Raw genomic sequence first — 23,650 nt, forward strand, 5'->3', positions numbered from 1 at the left:
TAGCTTATTTCTGTCTTACATCACTTGCCACCTGATTTTCTAGTTTTCATAAATGTAAAATTTTGCCCCATGTTAATTATTTGAAGGCAGTCAGGTGAAAGTATTTACTGTGCCCATTCTAGTTGTGGTTTTCTTTTTGTCTTTTCACAGGTAACTTCAGAAAGAGAAGGAAATTCATTTTTCCTGATTATTTTGTTTTGATGCAGAATTTGCACAAACATGAAGGTTAAAGGATCATTATTGAAGAAGCACTGAAATTCTGGAAGTATAATTAGTTTGATCTAAAATATACATCTTATATAAGGTAGACCATATGCATTTACTAGTATAATTCACAGTAACTGATTAACGATTTTCTTTTTTAAGAAATCATTTGGATATCAGATACTGATATGGTACATTGGATTGTAACTTCAATATCAGTAATTCAAAAGTGGTACCCATGTAATAGTAGCCTAATGTCTCTGAGAAAAAAAAATGTATGTCAGATAATCAGCTTTCACATTTGTTATAAATTTCAAGACACGGAGTTCGACAGATTGATGAGGTACTGGATCATCAATGAAATGGTCAATAGTTTTCATTTTGTCGCCAGTGATTGGAAAAAGAAAAGATAGTTCTCACATAGCCCACTCTTCCAATTTTAAATATATAATACTGGTGGATGACATAGTTCACTATAATAAAAAAAGTAACTGTTTAATTTACATGTTTCACTAACTTACATAGATGATCTCAAAACATCGTATGAATGTTTCTTGTAAAATAAGGGCACTGATAATTTAACTACTTCTAGATACATGGCAGGAAGATAAAGTACTCAAGTGATGCTTTCTGATTGAGTGGACTTATAAATCTAAGGCATTGTGCTTACATAAACAAGAAAAATATTGAAAATAACTGAAGGGCAAAGAAGGTTAATGTTATTAACCTTTTATTGCTTTTACATAAAATTTATTACTCGTAAAATAAGTTCGTATGTTGTGAGAAGTGAGTGCCAACGTTTTGAGCAAGATTGCCTGTGCTATTTAAACACGAAAAATCCTAGACATGTTTTAAAAAGAAAAAGGAAAAGGTTTGGAAAAACAAATTCAAGTGAACAAAAAAACTTCCCAGTTATACAGAACCCTGCAATATATAATTTACCGCAAAAAAAAAAAAAAATGGTATGGGGATGATTTTAAGCAACCAATAAAAAAGGGCAACTAAATTCAATAACTACCTGACTTTTTCTCTTTTATAAATACAGTAAAGTCAGTTTATGCAAAAGAACTGTCGTTTAATGTAGGGTAAAGCGGTAAAAATAATATTTTATGTAATTGTCAACACGAATTGTTCTCGTGAAATGTATATATTGTGTGAACAGTACCTTGAGCATTTAATTAAATGAAATAAGTTATCTAAACAAAACGCTGTGAGTAAACATTTTCTGTAACATTGTAAATGGTTTCATTCCACATCTAGTTCAAAAACACTACGCCTACATGTAAATACATCATGAAAAATAGGCAGGTTGTTGAGCAAGATTTCACACATAATTCAGAGACTAAGCGAAAAATGATCGAAGGCCGTAACAAGATACAGTGGGTTACATTCAACTCCATTATATAATTTGTTATGTAAGATGCAGACACATGTACAAACTTGCACACACACACAAGGTAACATCTACGCAGGTATACATGTAACAACTACATGTAAGGGCAAGATAGAAACCACTACATAGTCGCTTCATCGCTAAAAATAGCAGCCAAATATCCCGCAAATCTACCGTCTTAAAAATTAAGACGAGACGGACCTATTGAGTAAAAGTAGTTTTGAAAATAAAGAAAAGAAAGGAATGTTATGGCTAAATAATTTTTATCATAGGTCTGGAATACAAAATCTAACCTAGGGCTAAACAAAATAAGGTATACATAAGTACACGTAAAAATACACGTATACACACAAAAAGGGCAAACTACACGTATACATACAAAAAGGGCAAAATACACGTATACATACTAAAAAAATATATAACTACGCATGCACACGCACATGTAACAATTAACAAATGTGCATAAAGAACTGTGTATATATGCACCATATAACAGCATGTGCATGTATACACAGAAAGATTATTTCTCAATGCATGAACAAATAATAACAAAAACTTGCTCCTGCTGCATATATGTACTATGGTGAAACGAGCAAGTGAAGATACATCATCAATAGCCACAAAACTTACTCGATGCCGCAGAGTGAGACGTAGAAGCGAGGCCATGTTCAAGGAGTTAAACATTGCTCTCAAGACACAGCTGTATATAATTGACACTATTCTGTATCAGTTCGGCAATTTCAACCTCGAATCAGGGTATGACCTCTTCACCCCTCATATAGCTAATGGTTTATTCGCCTCCTTTACGTATTTATTGTGTTGCTATTTGGAAAATAAAATTGTTTTCGTTTTTTTTTTTCCTAAAGTTATTTTCCTTTATTTTTATTAATACTATTTGATTTTTTTCAACTTCTCTCTCTTTCTAACTCTCCCTCTTTCCCTCCAGCTCTCTCGCTTCTCCCTCTCTCTTTCTTTTCTTCCTACTCTCTCTCCACACCACTCGGCAACGAGACATATGTACCCCACCACCCGAAAGATACATCTGAACTAGTTTTAGAGATGTATTTTTCACCAAATGTTTAACACTCCGGGGGAAATGCTTAGTGGCATTTCGTCAGTCTTCACAATCTGCGTTCAAATTCTGCCGAGGTTGACTTTGCCTTTCATCCTTTCGGAGTCGATAAAATAAGTACCAGTTGAACACTGAGTTCAATGTAACCGATTTATCCCCTCCCACGAAACTTCTGGCTTTGTGCTAAAATTTGAAATCATTATTATTATTATGGTTGGGCTTCTTGGTGGTCTTGTGGATAGAGACATATGTAGACAACAACAATGAACATCCTCGGCACGGTTCAATCTTACCCAGGGGTTGCATTAAGGGGTCTTACTAAAATTTTAAAGGCAGCAAGCTGGCAGAATCGGTAGCATGCCAGTCAAAATGCCTGATAGTATTTCACCTGCCTTGACATTCTGAATTCAAATTACGCTGATGTCAACTTTGCTTTTCATTCTTTCGGAATCAATAAAATAAGTATCAGTTAACCACTAGGGCTGATGTAATTAACTAGCCCCACTCCCCAATATTATTATTATTATTATTATTATTATTATTATTATTATTATTATTATTATTATTATAATGATGATGATGATGATGATGATGATGATGATGATGATGATGATGACGATGACGACGACGACGACGACGACGACGACGACGACGACTATTATTATTATTATTATTATTTTATGTTTGACTTTTGTTTTGCATTTGTACAAGTTGGATCCAAGTCTCACCCAGAGACCTCAAGAGACAACAAATTAGAAGTTCATGTAGGTGTTATGCCTAGGGTACCATATATTTGTATTTGTACAGTTTTGTTCAAGTGAATGTTTAAGAAACCATAAGAAAATTATGTGTTTGCTTTAAAATTTGAGATCACATAGACAGTATTTTACGTAGGATATGGGCAGTTCCCATGAGCACTATTTTTTGAACTTCAGCCATTTTGGGGTTTCCTGGAATCTGATCTAGGTAGTAATCAGCCCGTTTCGCTGTCATTCCCAGGGTACCTATGACAATAGGTATTGTTTTCGTCTTCAGATTCCACATTTTGCTAATTTCTATTTCAAGATCTTTATATTTGCTCAGTTTTTGGTAGGTCTTGACAGATACGTTTGTATCGATTGGGACAGTCATATCAATGAGGAGGCATGATTTTTGTCTGAAGTCTTTCAGTATGATGTCTGGCCTATTTGCGTCTATCTTTCTGTCAGTTTGAATGGTGAAGTTCCAGAGGAGTGCAATGTGATCATTTTCAAGTACTGGGGGTGGTTTGTGTTCCCACCAGTTTTTATCATGGGGCAAGTCCAGGTTTTTGCATATTACCCAGTGAATATATTGTGCAGCTCTATCATGCCTGTTGAGATACTCTGTAGGCGCAAGCAGACTGCACATGGAGACAACATGATCGATGGTCTCATTTTGTTGTTGGCATATACGACATAATGGGGAGCTGCCGTTCTTTAATATGTTGGCCTGGTAGTTCTTTGTAGGTAGGCATTGATCTTGGGCTGCTATGATAAACCCCTCTGTTTCTGATTTCAAGCCAGAGGCCATTAACCATTGGTGAGTAAGGGCTTTGTCAATATCTGCATTATTCGCTCTCTTTGGGTATTTGCCATTGAGAGGTTTTCCATGCCATTTTTCAGTCATAATAGCTAAGGCAGCAATTTTAGCACGGGTTTTCAAGCGCTTAGCTTTTTCTGCAGGTGTTTCTAGTTCGTCTAATTCTTGAATTTGTTGCAATTGGAATTCACTTAGATATTCCTTTGCCTGTTTTGTTACTGAGTAAGATGCTTTCTTGCTTTCATATTTTAAGACAAGTTTTAGCATCCAGTCCTCAGAGTTTTTCAGATAGGTGTCTAGGCCAATTGTGGCTACCTTCATTGATAATGCCAGCTGTAAAAGTCCTCGGCCTCCTTCTTTTCTTGGCAGATAAAGACGTTCTATATCTGCCTTAGGGTGGTGCATTCTATGCATTGTCAACAGTTTTCGTATTTTTCTGTCAACATTACATATTTCAGTAATTGACCAGTTAACGATGTTGAAACTGTAAGTCACGACTGGTATGGCTAGAGCATTGATCGCTTCGATCCTGTTTCTCGCGTTCAGCTCTGTCTTCAGTATTGCTCTCACCCTGCGATAACATTCTCTTCTGATCCTTTCCCTCATCACTGAGTGCTTGATATTGTCCCCTTCAATTACCCCTAGGTATTTGTAGCTCTCCGCTGGTTCTAACTCTTTTATGACATTTTGCTGGTCAAGGTTCACATTAGATGTATTTGTCATTTTTCCTTTGATAAAGGTAGCTTTTGCACATTTATCAAGGCCAAATTGCATCCTGATGTCATCACTGAATTGTTTAACAATCGCTAGTAGGCCTTTGAGTTGTTGGTCATTTTTTGCAAAGAGCTTTAAATCATCCATGTATTATTATTATTATTATTATTCAGTAGCTTTATTTTTATAACGTGCTTTCACTTCACTACCGAGCGCAGCTCTGTGTGCCTTGGGTATGTGCTGTGGTTTGCTGTAATGCTCTTATGGTTACTGTATTGAAAGGATTTTTTTGTGTAGGATGTGTGCAGTGCCCAGTAGTGCAATTTTCTGTATGTTATATATATATTTGTAAGTCCTGGTGTTTTTGTTATGTATTTGTCTGAATATTTTGTTATTATACCTAAGGCGCCTACTATGATAGGAATTGTTTCTGTTTATTATTATTATTATTATTATTATTATTGAGTGAGTGAGAGAGCAGTGCATGTCATCAAAGTGGCACTGAGGTACAATATACAAAGCCCAGTATACCCATCATGACTACCTGTCTAATAAGGATACACCAGGTACATGGATCATAACCATATGTGCAAGACATGGTCATTTCATATCAAGATAAACAGTGCATGACTTTGTAGGTGGGGGCCCAGTTAGAATTTTCTTCAGGTGAAGTTGCCCATCCCATTTAAATGGTCCTTGAATAAGGGTTGTTTAAGGATGTTGAATGAAACACCTATGTTTCCAGAGGTGAATTATCCAAACACCAAAGAATTCCACTCAGCATATGGCTATGATGCTCCCCCACTACTTCTGCTCGTGATCAGAGATGCACATATCATCAGCCACCAAGGGACATGCTCAACTGGTTAAGGTCAAACAACTGACTAGCAAATCTGTGGTATTGAGCAGAATATTTGCTGTAGCCCATCTTTTACACCAAGACAAAACCTTCCAATGAGTTAAGATCAGAAGCCAGTGAGCCAGTGCCTGGTACTGCATCAGGGTATTTTATATTATAATTATTTATTAGTTATTATTATTATTATTATTATCATTATTACTTCCATCCTTTCATAAGTATCATTTGAGCACTAAGGTCAATGTAATCAACTTACACCCTTCCCCAGACCTGATGGCCTTGGGCCAAAATTTGAAATTATTATTATTATTGTGTATATATTTATTTATTTAATATTATAGTCTCATAACAGCCAATTAATGTTACAAGTTTCATGATGATAATCTTCCAGAAATGAAAGGTAAATTATTGATCATCAGATAAAGTTGAATGGAAAAGTATGGTTTGCTCTCTTTGCTACGGGAGGCCTGAAAATGTTACATCAAATTTATGGGTCTTAGAGTTGATGTAAAAAAATCAGACTGAAATTCATGGATGAAAAACCACAGTCAAAGGAAACATACTAAGAGAACAAAAAAAAAAACAAGTTTTGTTCTTAAACCCATAAAAGTTACGTTCCTTGGATTAAATCCTTTTAGGTAGTGACTTGCATGTCAGCATGCAGATAGTATGCAAAATATTGTTATAACATGCCAGGTTGTTGTGCTAAGTAACCTTAAAAGATAAGGAGACTTAAAGATATGTGCAGTAAAGGGTTTCAATCTTATGTTGCCCTTAGCAGAGTTGTGCATTATACCAAATACCCTTTTGTTCCAAATATGAATACTAAAACACTTTCTTTTGTATTTGAAAAAAATATTCAAAGATTCTTTTATTATTTATTTTAGAATGCTGGGCAAAATATTTAGTGGCATTTCATTTGTTGTTACATTCTGAGTTCAAATGCAGCTGGGGTAGACTTTGCCTTTCATCCTTTTGGGGTCAATAAAATAAGTACCAGTTGAGCACTGGGGTTGATGTAGTCGGCTTACACGTCTCCCAATATTGCTGGTCTTTTGCCAAAATTTAAAACCATTATTAATTCTATTTATCATTTTAGCAATTATAATGTTTTCATGTTCTCTATAAAATGTATTTTAGATAATTTAATTTTTAGTTTTTGACTGAAAGTAGTTGACCTTACCTGAAGTACAAAATAGTCAGACACTGGCTCTACCTATACTACACAATATTTTACTGCTATCAGAAAACTACTTACTACAACATAACAAACCTAGACCCCTTGAAGTATTAAAAGAAAACATCAAAAACCAAATAAATTAAATATCAAAGTATTTTCTCATAAAATTTAATAAGCTTTGACTAAATTAATCTATGCTATCATTTTGTTTATCCAAAGCAATACTTCTCCTATCTCTCAAAATAAGGTCAGTTTTTATCAAACGTACAAATAAGGCACAACAACTTTTACTAAATCTTTTAAAACCCTCACAATATGACTATTTGATATGTTTAGTACTGCCAGCAACAATAACTCCCTTGGTTTCTTCTGTTTTTGTTTATATATATTTACAATAAGAATTTCTAATTAGTTGTAGAACACTCTTAGTAAATAAGTTTCATTAGTTAGATGAAGTGTGATATATCACACATACATGCACGCATGCGTGCACACACACACACACACACACACAAAGTGTATTTCAGAAGTTTTGAAAGTTTTCTAGGAGAGGTAGTAATAACTGTCCTAGATTATTGTAATTTTAGAATGTTATTATGATACATCTAATAAGCTGATCGACAACTTTTGTCATTCCAGATTGGAGGAAATGGCTATAACAACACTTTAAACACACCCTACATAACGCTGCTTGTCACAGTTGGCTAGTCTGCAGAATGCAGGTGGGATGTGAAGACAATTTGGAAGCTTGCTATGCAATAAAGTTTTGTTTTAAACTGGACAAAAACACTACAGAAACATATGAAAAGCTCCAGACTGCCAATAGATTAACTTGTATAATCTGACCATCAAATTTTTAGTGGCACAAGAGGCTAGGCAAAGCATGTCCACTGGGAAATTCATGATGATCCCCTTTTATTATAGCAAGGCATCATCTACTTTCACTGGATCCCCACTGGTCAGTTGGTCAACAGAGAGTACTTTACAGAGGTTTTAAGTGAGTTCAGGGAGAGATTTCATCATAAAAAGCCAGAGCACATGCACCATGACAAAACAGCAATTCACAGTTCCATCCTGGTAACCAACTACTCGACAGAGATGGGCATCAGAAACTGACCCTCATCCTACCTGTGATTTTTGATTGTTCCCCAAGCTAAAGGTGAAGATAAAAGAGACTGTGACAAAGGTCTTGATACCTTTACTTTTGAGAATCTGCATGGTCCTTCATGAAGTGGTTGGACCATTACAAGTGCATTGAAGTCAGAGAAACTTACTTTGAAGGAGTTTAGAGTCTTGTACTTCTTTGAAATAAATAAATGTCTTCCCTGAAAAAGTCTCAAGACTTCTAGAATACACCTTGTACACACATACATGCAGAGGCATGATCAAAAGGCAGGCATGGTTGTGTAGTTAAGAAGTTTATGAAACCCTTGTGTTTCCTCTTTTGTAACGTGTAATTAGTCAGATGAGAATAGGTAATGTATCAAAAGTAAAAACAGAATAACAGAAAGGAAGTAGTTTCTTACTAGTACTTACTTTAGAATGCTACTAGAATTCATTCAAGCCATCATTTCAGTGCACTAAAAGACTAAAGTCTTTGGTCTCTTCATGTAATGATATAAATATATATTTTATTTTCAAATCTGTGAAGTTTACCAACGATTTATTGTGTTACTACAACAAAGCCCACAATAACAATGATGATGATAAAGTAAAAAGGGGAGGAGCTAGGAGATGTAAGCTAACAGACTATTACTGTTGGTCATATTAGTAAACACCCTTTTCCCAACTATCATCCACAAGATGTGTAGCAAAGTTGAGCCTTGTGTATGTTGGATATAGAATGCAAAGATAAACTAAATATATTGAAGTCATGTACTCTTCAGTACCCTACCATTTCTCCTAACAATAAGGACGTTACAGCTAATTAGGTCATCAACGATTATACTGATTGAGATAAGATATCTTTATAATATCAGCTGATAAGTATAATGACAAGATAGCAATATCTGAAAACACATCAGCTGTCATTTGTTACATTTTAATATAGAGTAAAGCTTTAAAGGTAACCAAAAGAAATGTTAACTGACACACATACAGACATAATTCATCATCATCATCATCGTTTAATGTCGACCTTCCATGCTAGCATGGGTGGGACGGTTTCATAAGAGCCAGCCAGACAGAAGCTTGCACCAGACTTCTGTGACTGTTTTGGCAGGATTTTTACAGTTGGATGTCCTTCCTGACACCAACCACTTGGTAGAGTGGACTTAGTGATTTTTACATGGCACAAGCACAGACGAGGTCAGTTTTGGCAAGGTTTTTACAGTTGGATGCCCTTCCTGACACCAACCACGTGGTAGAGTGGACTTAGTGATTTTTACATGGCACAAGCACAGACGAGGTCAGTTTTGGCAAGGTTTTTACAGTTGGATGCCCTTCCTGACACCAACCACGTGGTAGAGTGGACTTAGTGATTTTTACATAGCACAAGCACAGACGAGGTCGGTTTTGGCAAGGTTTTTACAGCTGGATGCCCTTCCAAACACCAACTGCTTTAGAGTATGGACTGGGTGCTTTTAAGTAGCACCTGTACTGACAGGGTCACCAAGTACTTGCAAGACATAAAAAAATAAAACTTTCAAGAAGGGAGGAGGCATTGGAGGAGGTGATCTTGTGTCGGATGATGAAAGGTTATAGTGAGACAGAGAGACAGAAACAGGAGTCTTGCTGTAGAGGAAGTACAAGGTTACCTGGCTGGAGAGAGAGAGAATGAAGACAGAAACATGTCTTCGTGGAAGTACATGGTTACCCAACCTGAGGAAAGTGCAGGGGAAGGAGAGAGAGAGAGTGGGAGACAACAGGATAGAAATGGTGGCAGAATGCCAGGCATACTCACAAGGGACGGGAATCAGAATATAAATAGGATGGTTGAGTAAAAGAAGAGAGAGATACAGATGGTGGCAAGTGCCAGGGCATACCCTTGAAGTTTGAACACCATCGTATAAAGGGCAGCATATTGCAAAGGAAGCGTGACTAAAGAGTGTGGAGGTGGAGAGGGAGTGACGAAAATCTGGATATATATAGAATTGGGAGGCTACCAGATAGCAATAATACAGAGGAACAGGGCCGTGAAGACAGGATTGGAGAGTGGGAGCTTGGCATAGTGTATGAAGGAGGAAATGTGAGGGAGAGAAGAAATGTGGAAATGTAGATTGGTTTGTTGGGGTAGGGTGAGTGAAAAGTTTTCTTGTTATGTGTGGGTGGAACACAGGTCGGAGGCTAGAAGATAGCAATAATACAGTGAGACAGGGCATGTTGGTGGAACACACAGGTCGGGGGCTAGTGGAGAGCAATGATATAGTGGCACAAGGCCAAGAGGACAGTTTTGAGGAGTGGGAAGTAAGCTTAGTGCATGAAGTGGAAATGTGAAGAAGAGAAGAGATGTAGAAATGTAGTTTGGGTTGTTGTGGTGGAGTATGTGAGAAGTTTTTGTATTAAGTTTGAGTGGGACACACAGTGCTTCTAGAACTCAGTTTCACTGATGTGGGCAGCTCTTCTCTAGAACTTCATACCACTAAACAGCTCAGTCCATTGTCATTTCCTCTGTGAGGCCCAACATCCTGAGATTGGTCCTAACCACTTCATCCCACGTCTTCCTGGTCTCCCTCTTCTCTAGGTACCATCCACTTTCAGGGATCAGCACTTCTTTATGTAGCTGTCCTGATTCATACACATCACATGTCCAAACCTACGTAGTCTTCTCTCTTACATGCTACATTTGATTCCTCTTATACCCAATTTTTCTCTCAGTATATTTGCACTCAATACATTGCACACAGGTTATCTCTGGGCAAAAACTATTAGTAAATGGATCTCCATCAGTTTCAGCCATGAGTATTCCAGATATTTGATCAGCTGAATAACCACTTGAATTATACTAATGACTAGTATTACTATGACTAATTACTTTAAGAGAACAGATGTATGTTGCCTTAAAGTAATCCTTAGGCAGAATCAGTGTGGCACAGTATGTGACAAAGTACATTAATTACAAGTACTTTCAATCCACTGGCTTAACCCTGCCCCCACCATACACACACGCATGAATAGAGATCAAACCAACAGCCTCATTAGGTTGAAATACCACTGCTATATTAACAATATTTTATCAATAATATATAGAATTGTATATATTGTAAGATTTAATGTAATAACTAAAACCCCTACAAAAGCTTTCCTATCACTGTCAAGTGCAAACTTTCAGGGTTACTAACACCAATGCTAGCACAATGAAAGGTAGATATAATATATAGAGAGTGTAGTTATAGAGCTACTTGAGTGGAAGAAAGTAGATATGTGTTGTGCACAAGAAGTAAGATACCACATGGACAAGAAATTCTTCAGAGTGAGTTACAACTCTAAAGACATATTTTTGGCAGACAGGTGGATAAATAAAGTACTTGTGGTAGCCAGAGTAGGTAACAGAATGATAATATTAGAGACAACACATGAGATCTCTACATAAGCACCACAATCAGGGCTAATAATGAGCAAACAACTGTTTTTATGGGGCTCTCTTGCATACTATCTCAGTAGCACTTAATAATCACATCAGTTATAATGGGTAGCAACTTTAAAGGTCATATTGAGCAGAACCATGATAAGTATTCTGATGCACATGGTGGCTGTGTGTACAAAACAAGGAATGAAGAGGGTTCTGTGATGCATATGACCTAATTATTTGTGATACTAACTTCAGGAAACAGTCAGCCAATCAGGTAAGTATACAAGCCAGAAGATAGATAGACCTTATACACATCAGAAAATGCAATAGGCAGATGTTCGTGAATCCTACATTTTTCCCCTAATAAAAAATGCATCATTCAATTCAGACTATTGATTAGCTTAAAAGCTAGACTGACCCAAAACACAACATCTACGGAAAGAAGATTTGAAAGATAAAATATCACTTTAGAAGACCAGAGAAGTACAAAGTAAAACATATGTCAAGAGTGAAGATCAGTTAGAGACTTGTAATATAGTAGTTAACTAGATTTATAAAACAATCAGCCGTAAGCCATAGATCAGATGTGTGGATGGAGTATCATTCTAACAAAACAGAAGATATACAGTAGAAACAGCTATAAAAGCTAAGTGACAAGTCTGGAAAGATGGTAGAAATAGGGAGAGTAAGGAACAATATCAGGTAATGAAAAAGAGAAGCTAGACATCAAGTATATTTAGCAAGGACAGAAGCAGAATTTGTGAGTGTTGGCAATGTTCTGTGGCATGAGAATCAGAGGTGTGAGATGTTCTAAATTGCAAAAGTAATGTGACACTATGAATCAGGACGTCGCTGGTGAAAGTGTGTATATAATGAATTCTCAATTGTTTCTCATTAGCAAGAATAGATTAAGACAGGTGTGTGGTGTGGTGAAAGTAGTGTCTGGCCAAAAGACAGTGAGGATTTCAAGGAAAAATTTAATCTCTCTCTCCCCTCTCTCAATATATATATATATATATGTACGTATGTATGTTTATATATGTGTGTGTGTGTGAATATTTATACATCTAGCCAGATGTATGTATACACACACACACACACACACACACATGCATACACACATACATGTACACATGTATAATATATGCCTGGGGCTATATTATAAAACATTTTTTGCACATTTTTGTTTCTGGCTACCAGAAATTAAAAGTGAAATTAAAAGTGATGATAAAGAGGATGATGCTGACAAAAACACTTGTAACTGTGCTGAGGATAGGGAACGCTCCATAATGGATCGGCTGGATATTGTGTGTATTTACAGCCTCGTGGACTGAGCCAACAATAGTTAGCTTGTCTTAACATAACTAGACATTAATAACGGTGCGTAAACTGCATCCTTAGGTCCGTAGTACATTTTTTTCTACTCTAGGCACAAGGCCTGAAATTTTTGGAGAGGGGGCCAGTCGATTAGATCGATTCCGGTACGCAACTGGTACTTAATTTATCGACCCCAAAAAGATGAAAGCAAAGTCGACCTCGGCGGAATTTGAACTCAGAACGTAAAAACAGACGAAATACCGCTAAGCATTTTGCCCGACGTGTTAACGTTTCGGCCAGCTCGCCGTGTTGTCCATAGTACAATACCAACATATAATACTAACACCATAACTATAATCATCTGCAGCGGTGAAGAAAAAAGAAAAAACAAAATGAAATATAGCAGTTACCTCGCTTGGTACCTTCTCAGCAACAACAGTGATCTCCCCTAGTCTCGTCCCCAAGCAACCAGCCATGTATATAAATACAACATGGAGGACTTAGAGATCGGAGAAGCGAAATCGCGAGTGAGTTTAATCTACAGGTTATTTCACTATTTTTTAGATCAAAGTCAGTTCGTAGTGATTATGTGTATATATAAGACAGCCCTTTAAAATATTGTTCTTGCCACATTCTTAACCTTATTGTTGTGGCAGTTGTTGTTAAGGATGCTGACCCTAGCATCCTTAATCAATATTATTTGCACGAGCCTATAGCACGGGGATATGGAACTAAACAAATCAACCAATTAATGTCCACTCTGTTTAGAACTTGAAATGTAAAGTCTCCTTTTTAAAGAATCCAGCATGTTTGTCGATGTATATTTCGTTGATTTCTCTGTTACATTGACGAGACCTAACGAGAAATTTGTTCTATATTTTCTTTATATTGTGTGATAGTATTTAGGAAAGGCACCATAACAGTCCTCATTTTACTATTTCATAGAAAATTGAGGCTTTATATTTGCGTTATTAATTGTAACCATTCTTATCCATACTATTTGATATGTGATTGTAGTCAAGTCTGTCTAAATGCATTTCTTTATTGATTAAAATCTTGCAAGTAACCGATTACATACAAAGTCTTTTGTGTTTCGTTTTATTTGTGTAAATGAAACTCCTTTTTCTTTCCAAAAGTAGCCTATGGCAGTAAAAAAATAAATAATTTATTTTCTGCCTTCATCTTATATATATTTTTAATCATATGGAATTTACTATAAATATTCTTTTCGTTAATTTATGATCGAAATAAATTCAATTGTCAAAAATAAGGTTTTTACAAGTTTAGAAACTTTTTGTAAAAAAACACTTACATAAAACACTTAATGTGACAACAACCAATGCAGGAGCGATGATAATGTTTGCACTCATTCAGCCTATGCTTGCATGTGAAGTAGACGTAAATGCTGATTAACATCACTTTCATAAAATACCGCTGAGGACAGACTGGAGTTACCTCCCTTGCCGTTTCCAGGTTGACATCAAGCCTAACATTTTTAGAAGAAAGGCAGAACGTCATAATGACATTGATTCCTTTCCCAAGCTTGAATCCAGATTATAGGGCTTATTTTTTTTTAAGTGTTTGCTCATTTATTTCTGACACATGCTGGCAAAATCATTAGAGTGTCAACCTCATAGTGTTTGTTCTGTCTCTAAACTTTCAAGGTTCAAATCTCAAATCCGCCTTTCACTCTTCTAGCTTTTAAAATTGAAGTGTCAAATTCGTAGAACTTTTAGGATATTAGACACAATGGCTTGTTCTGGCTATTTAAATTTGACTGTAACAATACGGGGACCAAGTTGTATCAGCCCATTTTTCGTTGGACATAGGTGGCATCAAGATGGAGACTTGTTGAATAAGTAAAAGCTAGTCTTCTAGATTGTGCCCTGGATAGAAACTTCCCATGTGCAAAAGTATACATAATCAACCCTGGTTGATGGAGGCCTGGAATTATTGTTAACTCTTTTTCTAACTGTTCCTCACATTCATGGAATTTTTTTGGCCCACACTACACGAAGGGTTGGACAAGAATTCCGCTCTGATATCCCACAGCTATGTTTCCGTTTTACACTACTGGTGTCATTAGACTAAGATGTAGGTAATTTCTGAGGTGAATTCGACCAACCAAAAATCGTTTGTTGTTGCTTAGCCTCAGGTCATCATTGAATCGAGCAGACTTCAAAATGGTAAGCATTCAGTAGAAGTCTCAATTAAATGCTTAGATTTGTCCTAAGTTCAAATCCCAGTGGAAGAAACTTTTTCCTTTATGTTTCTGGTAGTATTCTATAAAGCAAGTACTAGTAATATACTAGTTCAATACAGTCTGCTTTACTTCTCCCCTCCAATTATTGGCTAAATAAAAATATGATCATTAGTCTAGTGGTGGCCAAAATTCTCTTCTGACCCAATTTCCTGTTGGGTTGATTCCCTTAGCCGTTTCCACTTTTCAGACCCTAACAGACTGTGAAGATTTATGCTTGGAATTGTCTTGCTCCTAATTTGGCTGCTTTCCAGGGCTGCTGAGCCCATATTACTTATCCAGTCATACCTCCTGTGTAGTTGTGAACAAAATAGATCCTTCTCTTGGAGACATTCTTTAACAAAAGCTAAGATGTGCTTCATTCCCAGTGGTCTTATAGTACACTGAACACTACCCCTGAATTTTTAAGTCTTTGTGCTATTTCTAGATAGTTGTTAACATTACATTGAGTTCATCTGTCCTATGCTACCTAACTATTGAGTACAATAGTGTAAGTTAAAAGAAGGGTATTTATATTTATCAGAGAGAGGATGGTTAGGGTACATGACCTATTGTATTTTCAGAGCCTTCAAAACTAATGGAAGGAAGTGAGGAAATTATCTTCAAACTTGAGACCTGATCTAAATCTTTTTGCTGAAGTAACCGAGGTGCCAGTTAATGGTCTTCAACTGAATAATGTAACAAGTCTATCACCCAGAAATTCAATACAAAGTGCCATAAGAAATACTGCAAGTATAGATAGCACTGATCATGAAAGGTCAAGCAATCAATTCTACTGCAATGATAATTCAGTCACAGTCAGAACCATAACCTCTGAATTGTTAAAGCACCTGATGCTCTAACAATTCTGCCAATCCACTACTCTACTGTGTTCCTAGTAACTGCCCTCACTCTGCAAGTCTGAAGTGGAAGCCAGTTTAGTCTCCGAAAGCCTAAACATACAATTAGTTATACCTGACTACATGCTTCTGGTAACATTTATAAGTGATCTGACAAAAATTGACTTTATTTACCCTAAAATTGTATAACCTGATATAAATAGTCATTATTTTCTGATCTAAGAATTGTGAATCTGGTGAAGATATCTGATAACTGACAATTCTGCTGAATAAACACAGTTTTGCCTTTCATCTCAGTAGACTGGACTCACAGTATAACTCCTGCAGTCAGACCTGAACTCATTTCCAGCGATGTGAGCTTCTGATGTCTCATTCACTTATCTGTTATAATTTTATTTATGATGCAGAGGTTGGATTTGAATTTTAAAAAATTATTTCAGTACAGAGATGGCTTGTTTGGTTAAGAAACTCACTTTGCAACCTTGTGATTACAGGTTCTGCCCCACTGTGCAGTACCTTGGGCAAGTATCTTCTACTTGCCAAGGATAACTCCAGGCCATCCAAGGATAACTCCAAGCCATCCTTGTGAGTGGTTTTGGTTGTTGGAAACTATGTGGAGGCCTGTCATATATATATGTGTGTGTGTCTTTGTGTTTGTGTTTGTTTCCCCCATCACCTGACAGCCAGTGTTGGCTTATTTACATCCCTATAATCTAGTAGTTCAGCAAAAGAGACTAACAGAATAAGTACCAGATTTAAAAACCAGTACTGGGGTCAATTTCTTTCACTAAATGTTTCAAGATGGTGCCCCAGCATGGCCTCAGTGCAGTGACTGAAGCAATTAAAAAAAAAAAAAGAATGATACCATATGTACTATTAGCTATTTTTGTTTTCCAGATTGTTTTCCATTTTGTTTTTCCAGATTGCAAAACAAGGAAGACGAGCAGCAAAGTCTTCACAACCAAATGAATCACAGGTAACTGAAAATGTTATTCGCTTTTCTTTTTGTCTTGAACTCATTATATAATAAATGCAATTACAATATTGGTTTCAAATTTTAGCACAAGGCCAAAATTTCATGGTGGGGTTAATTTCGATTATCAGTGTACTTATTTTATTGAGCCTGAAAGGATAACAAGCATAGTTGACCTTGATAGAATTTGAACTCGGAACATAAACGGATGAAATGTCACTAAGCATTTTGCCTGGCATGCCAACAATTCTGCCAGCTCACACCATAAAAGTAATTATAATATTAAATGGTGCATGGCAGTGAGCTGACAGAATCATTACCGCACCAGGAAAAATGCTTGACAACATTTCTTCTTCTGGCTTTACAGTTTGAGTTCAAATTCCATTGAGGTCGACTTTGCTTTTCACCCTTTCGGGGTCAGTAAAATAAGTACCTGTTGAACACTGGGGTCGATGTAACTGACTTATATCCTTCCCCAAAATTGCTGGCCTTTGCCAAAATTTGAAATCAATATTTATTTCTTTATTGCCTACAGGGGGCTAAACATAGAGCGGACAAACAAGGACAGACAAAGGGATTAAGTCAATTACATCGACTCCAGTGCATAACTGGTACTTATTTAATCGACACCAAACGGATGAAAGGCAAAGTCGACCTCAGCGGAATTTGAACTCAGAACGTAGTGGCAGACAAAATACTGCTAAGCATTTCACCCAGTGTGCTAACGATTCTGCCAATATTAAAGGACGTAGATCAATGAGTCCTAAACAGTGCTCTATGGCACTGTTCTATGGCACACAGGTGTGCAGTAAGATGTAGTTATGTGTGCTGAAAAAATAATATAAGGATTTTTAAAAATAGGAAAAATACAACCAGAAATTCTAAATATGATGTTTTGATAACTGTGCTTTAGGGTGGTAAATTGAGAGAGTAATAAAAGCATTGAATAGAATATCTCATGATGTTTGTTCCAAACTGTTTGCTAGGTTCAAATCCCACTAAGGTCAACTTAGCCTTTCATTCTCTTCGGTTAGATAAAAAAAAAAGTACCAGTTAAGGGTAGTGGAGTGACAAAACTGTTAGAGTATCAGACAGGAAGCCTTGAGGTGTCAATTCCAGCCAGGGTCAGATATTAAGACCCATAGATACCCTAAGCACTTAAAAGATTTTGGGGCCCCCTATGTATATGTAATTCAAAATCCAAACAATAATAAACCATAACATAAATTTTTATTTTTCAAAATGCAACAAAACTAACAGTAAGATGGAAAATAAAGTGTATTTTTGTATTCTTCCATTTTATTTATATTCAAAAAGTTTTCTCCTACTATTTTTAATTGCAAAGCCTTTGATCAGATCCTCATTGTGACATCATGAACACTTTGAAATTATATTTCCAATCACAAACCACTTCAAATATTATTTTAGCAAGTTTAAAGTGATTTTTTTGTACTGTAAACCATTTTCCATTGCTGTGATGCCCCACTTCCCTTGATGCCCTAAACATGTGCTTATTTTGCCTAACTGTTAATCCAGCACTGATTCCAGCTCTATAATTCTGGGTTCAAATCTCATCCTGTCACTTAGCATCAGAAATCTAAAAAGAAAAAAAAAATGAAAACATTCTTTACATTGGTTTGGTTGGAAAGTTGACAGCCACCACCATTAACAATGCTGAATGAAGAAACAGTTACTCGATAATTTTCTCGAGTTTAGCCCTCTTGCTACCATATTTCTGTTGAAACCCTCTGCCTTTGTTTCAATTAATTTTTGAAAATAATAGGAGTGGGTGTGTGGTAAGTAGCTTGCTTACCAACTACATGGTTCCAGGTTCAGTCCCACTGCGTGGCACCTTGGACAAGTGTCTTCTACTATAGCCTCAGCCCGACCAAAGCCTTGTGAGTGGATTTGGTTGACAGAAACTGAAAGAAGCCCATCGTATATATGTATATATATGTGTATGTGTGTGTGTTTGTGTGTCTGTGTTTGTCTCCCCAATATCGCTTGACAACCAATGCTGATGTGTTTATGTCCCCGTAACTTAGCGGTTTGGCAAAAGAGACTGATAGAATAAGTGCTAGGCTTACAAAAAATAAGTCCTGGGGTCGATTTGCTCGACTAAAGGCGGTGCTCCAGCATGGCCACAGTCAAATGACTGAAACAAGTAAAAGAGTAAAAGAGAAGTTAGTAAATCTTTTTTCTGTTTTAAATTTTGGCACAAGACCAACAATTGAAAGTGAAGTTAGTCAATTACATTGACCCAGTACGTAACTGGTACTTTATTTTATCATTCTCAATAGGATGAAAGGCAAGGTGACCTTACAGGATTTGAGCTAAGCACATAAAGAACTGGAAGAAATGCTGTCCTACATGATAACAATTCTGCCAGCTCACTGCCTTATCTTTTAAAATAAATTTACATGAAATTTTTATTCAAGGTTCTAATTTAGATCACTTTAAAAAAGAAAATTCGTATTATAGAACTGAGATGGTCTCAAATGGGTTGGTTATGAAAAGGGTTCAATTATCTATTTTTATAAGTTAAAATAAATAAATATTTCTTGCTACATTTATCTTTATTTAATGCTCAAAATGTGTTTAAGTGTACTGCAAGTAAGAAAATTTGGAGAAATATCAGTGTAGAAAATAAAAAGTTTAGGAAGGTATAACAATGCACTATAGAACAAAAAATGGACTATATATCTGTTGTAACTTGGTAAACTATAGTCCGATGATATTTCGGAATTAGAATTCCTTCTTCAGATCTTATTTGCTGGAGTCTCTGCTATAAACTCCAGCAAATAAGATCTGAAGAAGGAATTCTAATTCCGAAATATCATCGGACTATAGTTTACCAAGTTACAACAGGTATATAGTTCATTTTTTGTTCTATAGTGCATTGTTATACCTTCCTAAACTTTTTATTCTTTACAAACAATACACAATGCTTCAAGCGACCTACAATACTCTTCTATCTCAGTGTAGAAGTTAGACAGTTTCACCTGATTATTACAGAATCTATTTTGGAAGCTTTTGTTCCAAATTTAAACTTTGTATTCTGTCCGTTTCTGTCTCTTGGGAGAGAAAAAGATCTCAAACAACTAAAAAATAGTTAAGATATTGTTATCGATTCAGTTTCTACAATATCTTCTCTCACAATAAAGACCTTGTACTTAGTCAAAATATATTGATGATTAAGATAATAGTAAACCATTGGACTGACTATATATCTTATTGTACTTCTGTGCTGTGTGTGTGTGTGTGTGTGTGTGTGTGTGTGTGTGTGTGTGTGTGTGTGTGTGTGTGTTTTCTGTCAATAATGCCCGTTTCTAATTATTTGTTCTTATGTAGTCATAATAAAAAGCTTGTTTACTTCTTTAATCTTATGTCTTTCAGTCAAACCTATTATTGCTGCTATATTTCTCATAGCCTGACAAACTGTACTTGCAACACTTCTTAAGACTTTTTCATTCTTTCCATTTTTTTTTTTTTTTTTTTGGTCTTTTGTTTGAATTCCTTTTATGATTCTGTGTATTCATCATTGTTTTTCCTGACTGAGCACAGAGGCTTCTCTTCCTTTTTTTCCTAAATATATTTTCTTTCGTCCTGTAATTGCCAAGAGGGCTGACTCTGCTACTTTGAATAATCTTCTGCCTGCTTCTCTTCTTGTTATATATACAACCTACTAACATTACTGCATAGATATAGTCCATCCTATGTTTGTAATAACTTTCCTGGAGCATCCATTTCATTGAAATTATTTTTCATCTACTGAAGGAGAGCTGTGGTATATTTCAACATTGATCTCTTTATGACATTCTTTCTAGTTAGTTATATTTCAATATCTTTTTGACACATTCCTTGTACTTTTTTTCTTAATGTTTCATTTCTCTTTCAATCATGACTTCAGCCAGGGTCTCTTCATCTCATAATTCAACACACCAAGACATTATTACTTAAACGCAAGAAATCAACAGGACATCTATGTCTGCTTGTAACTAGATAGTTGTGTTGGCACTCCGTCGCTTATGACATCGATGGTTCCAGTTGATCCGATCAACAGAACAGCCTGCTCATGAAATTAACGTGCAAGTGGCTGAGCACTCCACAGACACGTGTACCCTTAACGTAGTTCTCGGGGATATTCAGCTTGACACAGTGTGACAAGGTTGACTCTTTGAATTACAGGCACAACAGAAACAGGAAGTAAGAGTGAGAGAAAGTTGTGGTGAAAGAGTACAGCAGGGTTCGCCACCATCCCCTGCTGGAGCCTCGTGGATCTTTAGGTGTTTTCGCTCATTAAACACTCACAACGCCTGGTCTGGGAATCGAAACCGCGATCCTACGATCATGAGCCCGCTGCCCTAACCACTGGGCCATTGCGCCTCCACATGTAACTAGATAGACACCTGAAACAATTAGCAAAAGCTTGGTGTACATTACCAAGTCATATCCACTTGCAAGTGACAGCTAGGCATGATGCATGCCTGCATCATCATCATCATCATTGTTATTGATGTGACAAGTTAGCAGAATTATTAGAGCATCAGAAAAATGCATGTTGCATTTCTTCCAGTTTTATGTTCTGAGTTCAAATCCTACTAAGGTCAACTCTGTCCTTCATCCTTTCGGGGATGGAGGTGGGTGATAAAATATAGTACCAGTCAAGTTCTGGGGTCAATATAATCAACTTGTCCCCTCACCTTAAAACTGCTGGCCTTTTACCAAAACTAGAAAGAATTATTATTATTATTTCACTAGTGCATGCTAATTTAGTTAGCAGGTATTTTATCTTGAAGTTGGGTGACAAGTCTCTTCAAATCTCAAGAGTCTTTCTTAGGATTCTTACAGAATATAAAATACTACTTTACTGCAGGTCAACAATGCAAGTTTCAATTCCAATTTCTTTCAGTCAATTATGTAACATTCTGAGTTCAATTTCCACCAAAGTTGATTTTGCATTTCACATTTTCAGGGTCAATAATATTAGTACAAGTGAAGCAGTGGGGTCAATGTAATTGGCTTAGCTCTTCCCCAATAATCGCTGGCCTTGTGCCTAAATTTGAAACCATTATTATTATTATTATTATTATTGAATTGGCAGAATCATAAAAATCTCGGTAAAAGATGCTTCACGGTATTTGTTCTGGCCTTTACATTCTGAGTTCAAATCCCACCAATGTCAACTTTGCTTTTCTTCCTTTCAGGGTCAATAAAATAAAGTACCAGTCAACTACTGGTTTCACTGGTATCAAATAAATCCCTCCTCACAAAATTACTAATTTTGTGTCTAAATCAGAAACTATTAAGGGTGATGGATTAGCGAATCATTAGAGTGCTGGAAAAAACACTTTGCTGTGTTTGTTCTTGCTCTTTACATTCTGAGTTCAAATCCCACTGAGGTTAACTGTACCTTTCATTTTTCTGAAGTTAATAATGTGTATGTGTGTGTGTGATATTGGTTTCAAATTTTAGCACAAGGTCAGCAATTTTGGGTTGACTACATCAACCCCAGCATTCCACTGGTACTTATTTTATCAATCCTGAAAGGATGAAAGGCAAAGTCAACCTCAGCAGAATTTGAACTTATATTGTACAGATGGACGAAATGTTGCAAAGCATTTTGCCTGACCTGCTAACGATTCTGCCCAGCTCACCACCTTATGCATGTGTAATATTAGTCTACAAAGTTTTCTATTGCTATAATTTTATTGCAGGAGGAACCAGTAGTTGAAGTAAAAGCCAGGGTGTCAGGATGGGTAGAAGAGTCCAACAAAAATCGGTAAGCCACAAGTATATATACATATATGTATGTATATATATATATATATATATATATATATATATATATATATATATATAATTCTTTCTTATACAGGTCATATAACCTGAGGGATTTGGGGTGGGGAGAAGGTTGCAAAAATGAGATGTAGTATTTATGACAATCTCAAAATATTCATGATGTAAGTAAAAAACTGTATACATCAGTAGAAATTAGCCATTCCCTGAATTCACTTATACATATGTATTCATGCATTTATGTATATAAATATATTTGCATCCATTTTTTTTTCTTTCCATGATAACATGGGCTGGACAGGGAGTTTTAAAGACCTGTTTGTTTATTTTAGTAAGATATTTTTTTAATCCAGAATTCTTTGAAAACACATATTGAAATGTCAACAAGGAATGTCAACATATTCACCATTTCATTCTTTCATTCAAGCGATGCAAAGCACAAATGTGCGCGCACACGCACACACACACACACACACACACAAACACTGCACTGAAATTGCCTTGGTCCTCTGCCAACAGTTAATAAAAGAGTATGGTGATCTTGTCCATATCTTGTCCTGTATATCTTATCTGTTGTATGTGCTTCATTTTCCTTCTGTATATGAACATCATCATCATAATTGCTATCACCATTATCATCATCATTCACCATCACCATCATTATATTTTAATGCAAACTTTTCCATGCTTGCATAGGTCACATGAGAGTTTGTCGAGGCAGAGTTTTCTATGGCTTGATGCCCTTTCTGTTACCAACCCCCGTAACACTAGTTTCCAAACAAAGTAATAATCTCCTAGTATATTGAACAACAAACAGCCCAGGCATGTTTTATGTGAAGAACTGGAAACAAATGACATTATATGAAAGAAACATTTGTTTACAAAAATTGTACAACGTGTCAGGACATAAAGAAGTCTGGATATGCTTTCACAGATGATTGAAAGAAAACACAACTATCAGTGAAGCCAT

The 23,650-nt window shown here is 36.2% G+C and overlaps 2 protein-coding genes across 5 annotated transcripts in view; one reads left to right on the forward strand and one right to left on the reverse strand.

The window, feature by feature from the left end:
- Window positions 1-2,357, reverse strand: part of LOC106879407 (putative methylmalonate-semialdehyde/malonate-semialdehyde dehydrogenase [acylating], mitochondrial) — a 36,083-nt gene extending 33,726 nt beyond the window's left edge. Inside the window, exon 1 of the mRNA XM_089360514.1 lies at window positions 2,228-2,357. Within this exon, the coding sequence (XP_089216640.1) occupies window positions 2,228-2,281 (54 nt within the window). The 5' untranslated portion in view covers window positions 2,282-2,357. The remainder of the gene's footprint in view (window positions 1-2,227) is intronic.
- A 10,862-nt stretch (window positions 2,358-13,219) lies between these two features.
- LOC106879400 (intraflagellar transport protein 43 homolog) overlaps window positions 13,220-23,650 on the forward strand; it is a 50,432-nt gene continuing 40,001 nt past the window's right edge. The window contains exons 1-3 of one of the 4 annotated variants that reach the window (XM_014928941.3): window positions 13,220-13,336; window positions 16,831-16,884; window positions 22,599-22,663. In XM_014928941.3, the coding sequence (XP_014784427.1) occupies window positions 13,301-13,336; window positions 16,831-16,884; window positions 22,599-22,663 (155 nt within the window). In that variant the 5' untranslated portion in view covers window positions 13,220-13,300. Of the gene's footprint in view, window positions 14,996-16,830; window positions 16,885-22,598; window positions 22,664-23,650 lie in introns of all 4 variants that reach the window. The other 3 variants (XM_014928942.3, XM_089360515.1, XM_014928943.3) reach the window with 3 other exon arrangements.

Source organism: Octopus bimaculoides, chromosome 11, assembly GCF_046866305.1.
Source record: "Octopus bimaculoides isolate indiv1 chromosome 11, ASM4686630v1, whole genome shotgun sequence".
Taxonomy (NCBI): Eukaryota; Metazoa; Mollusca; class Cephalopoda; order Octopoda; family Octopodidae; genus Octopus; species Octopus bimaculoides.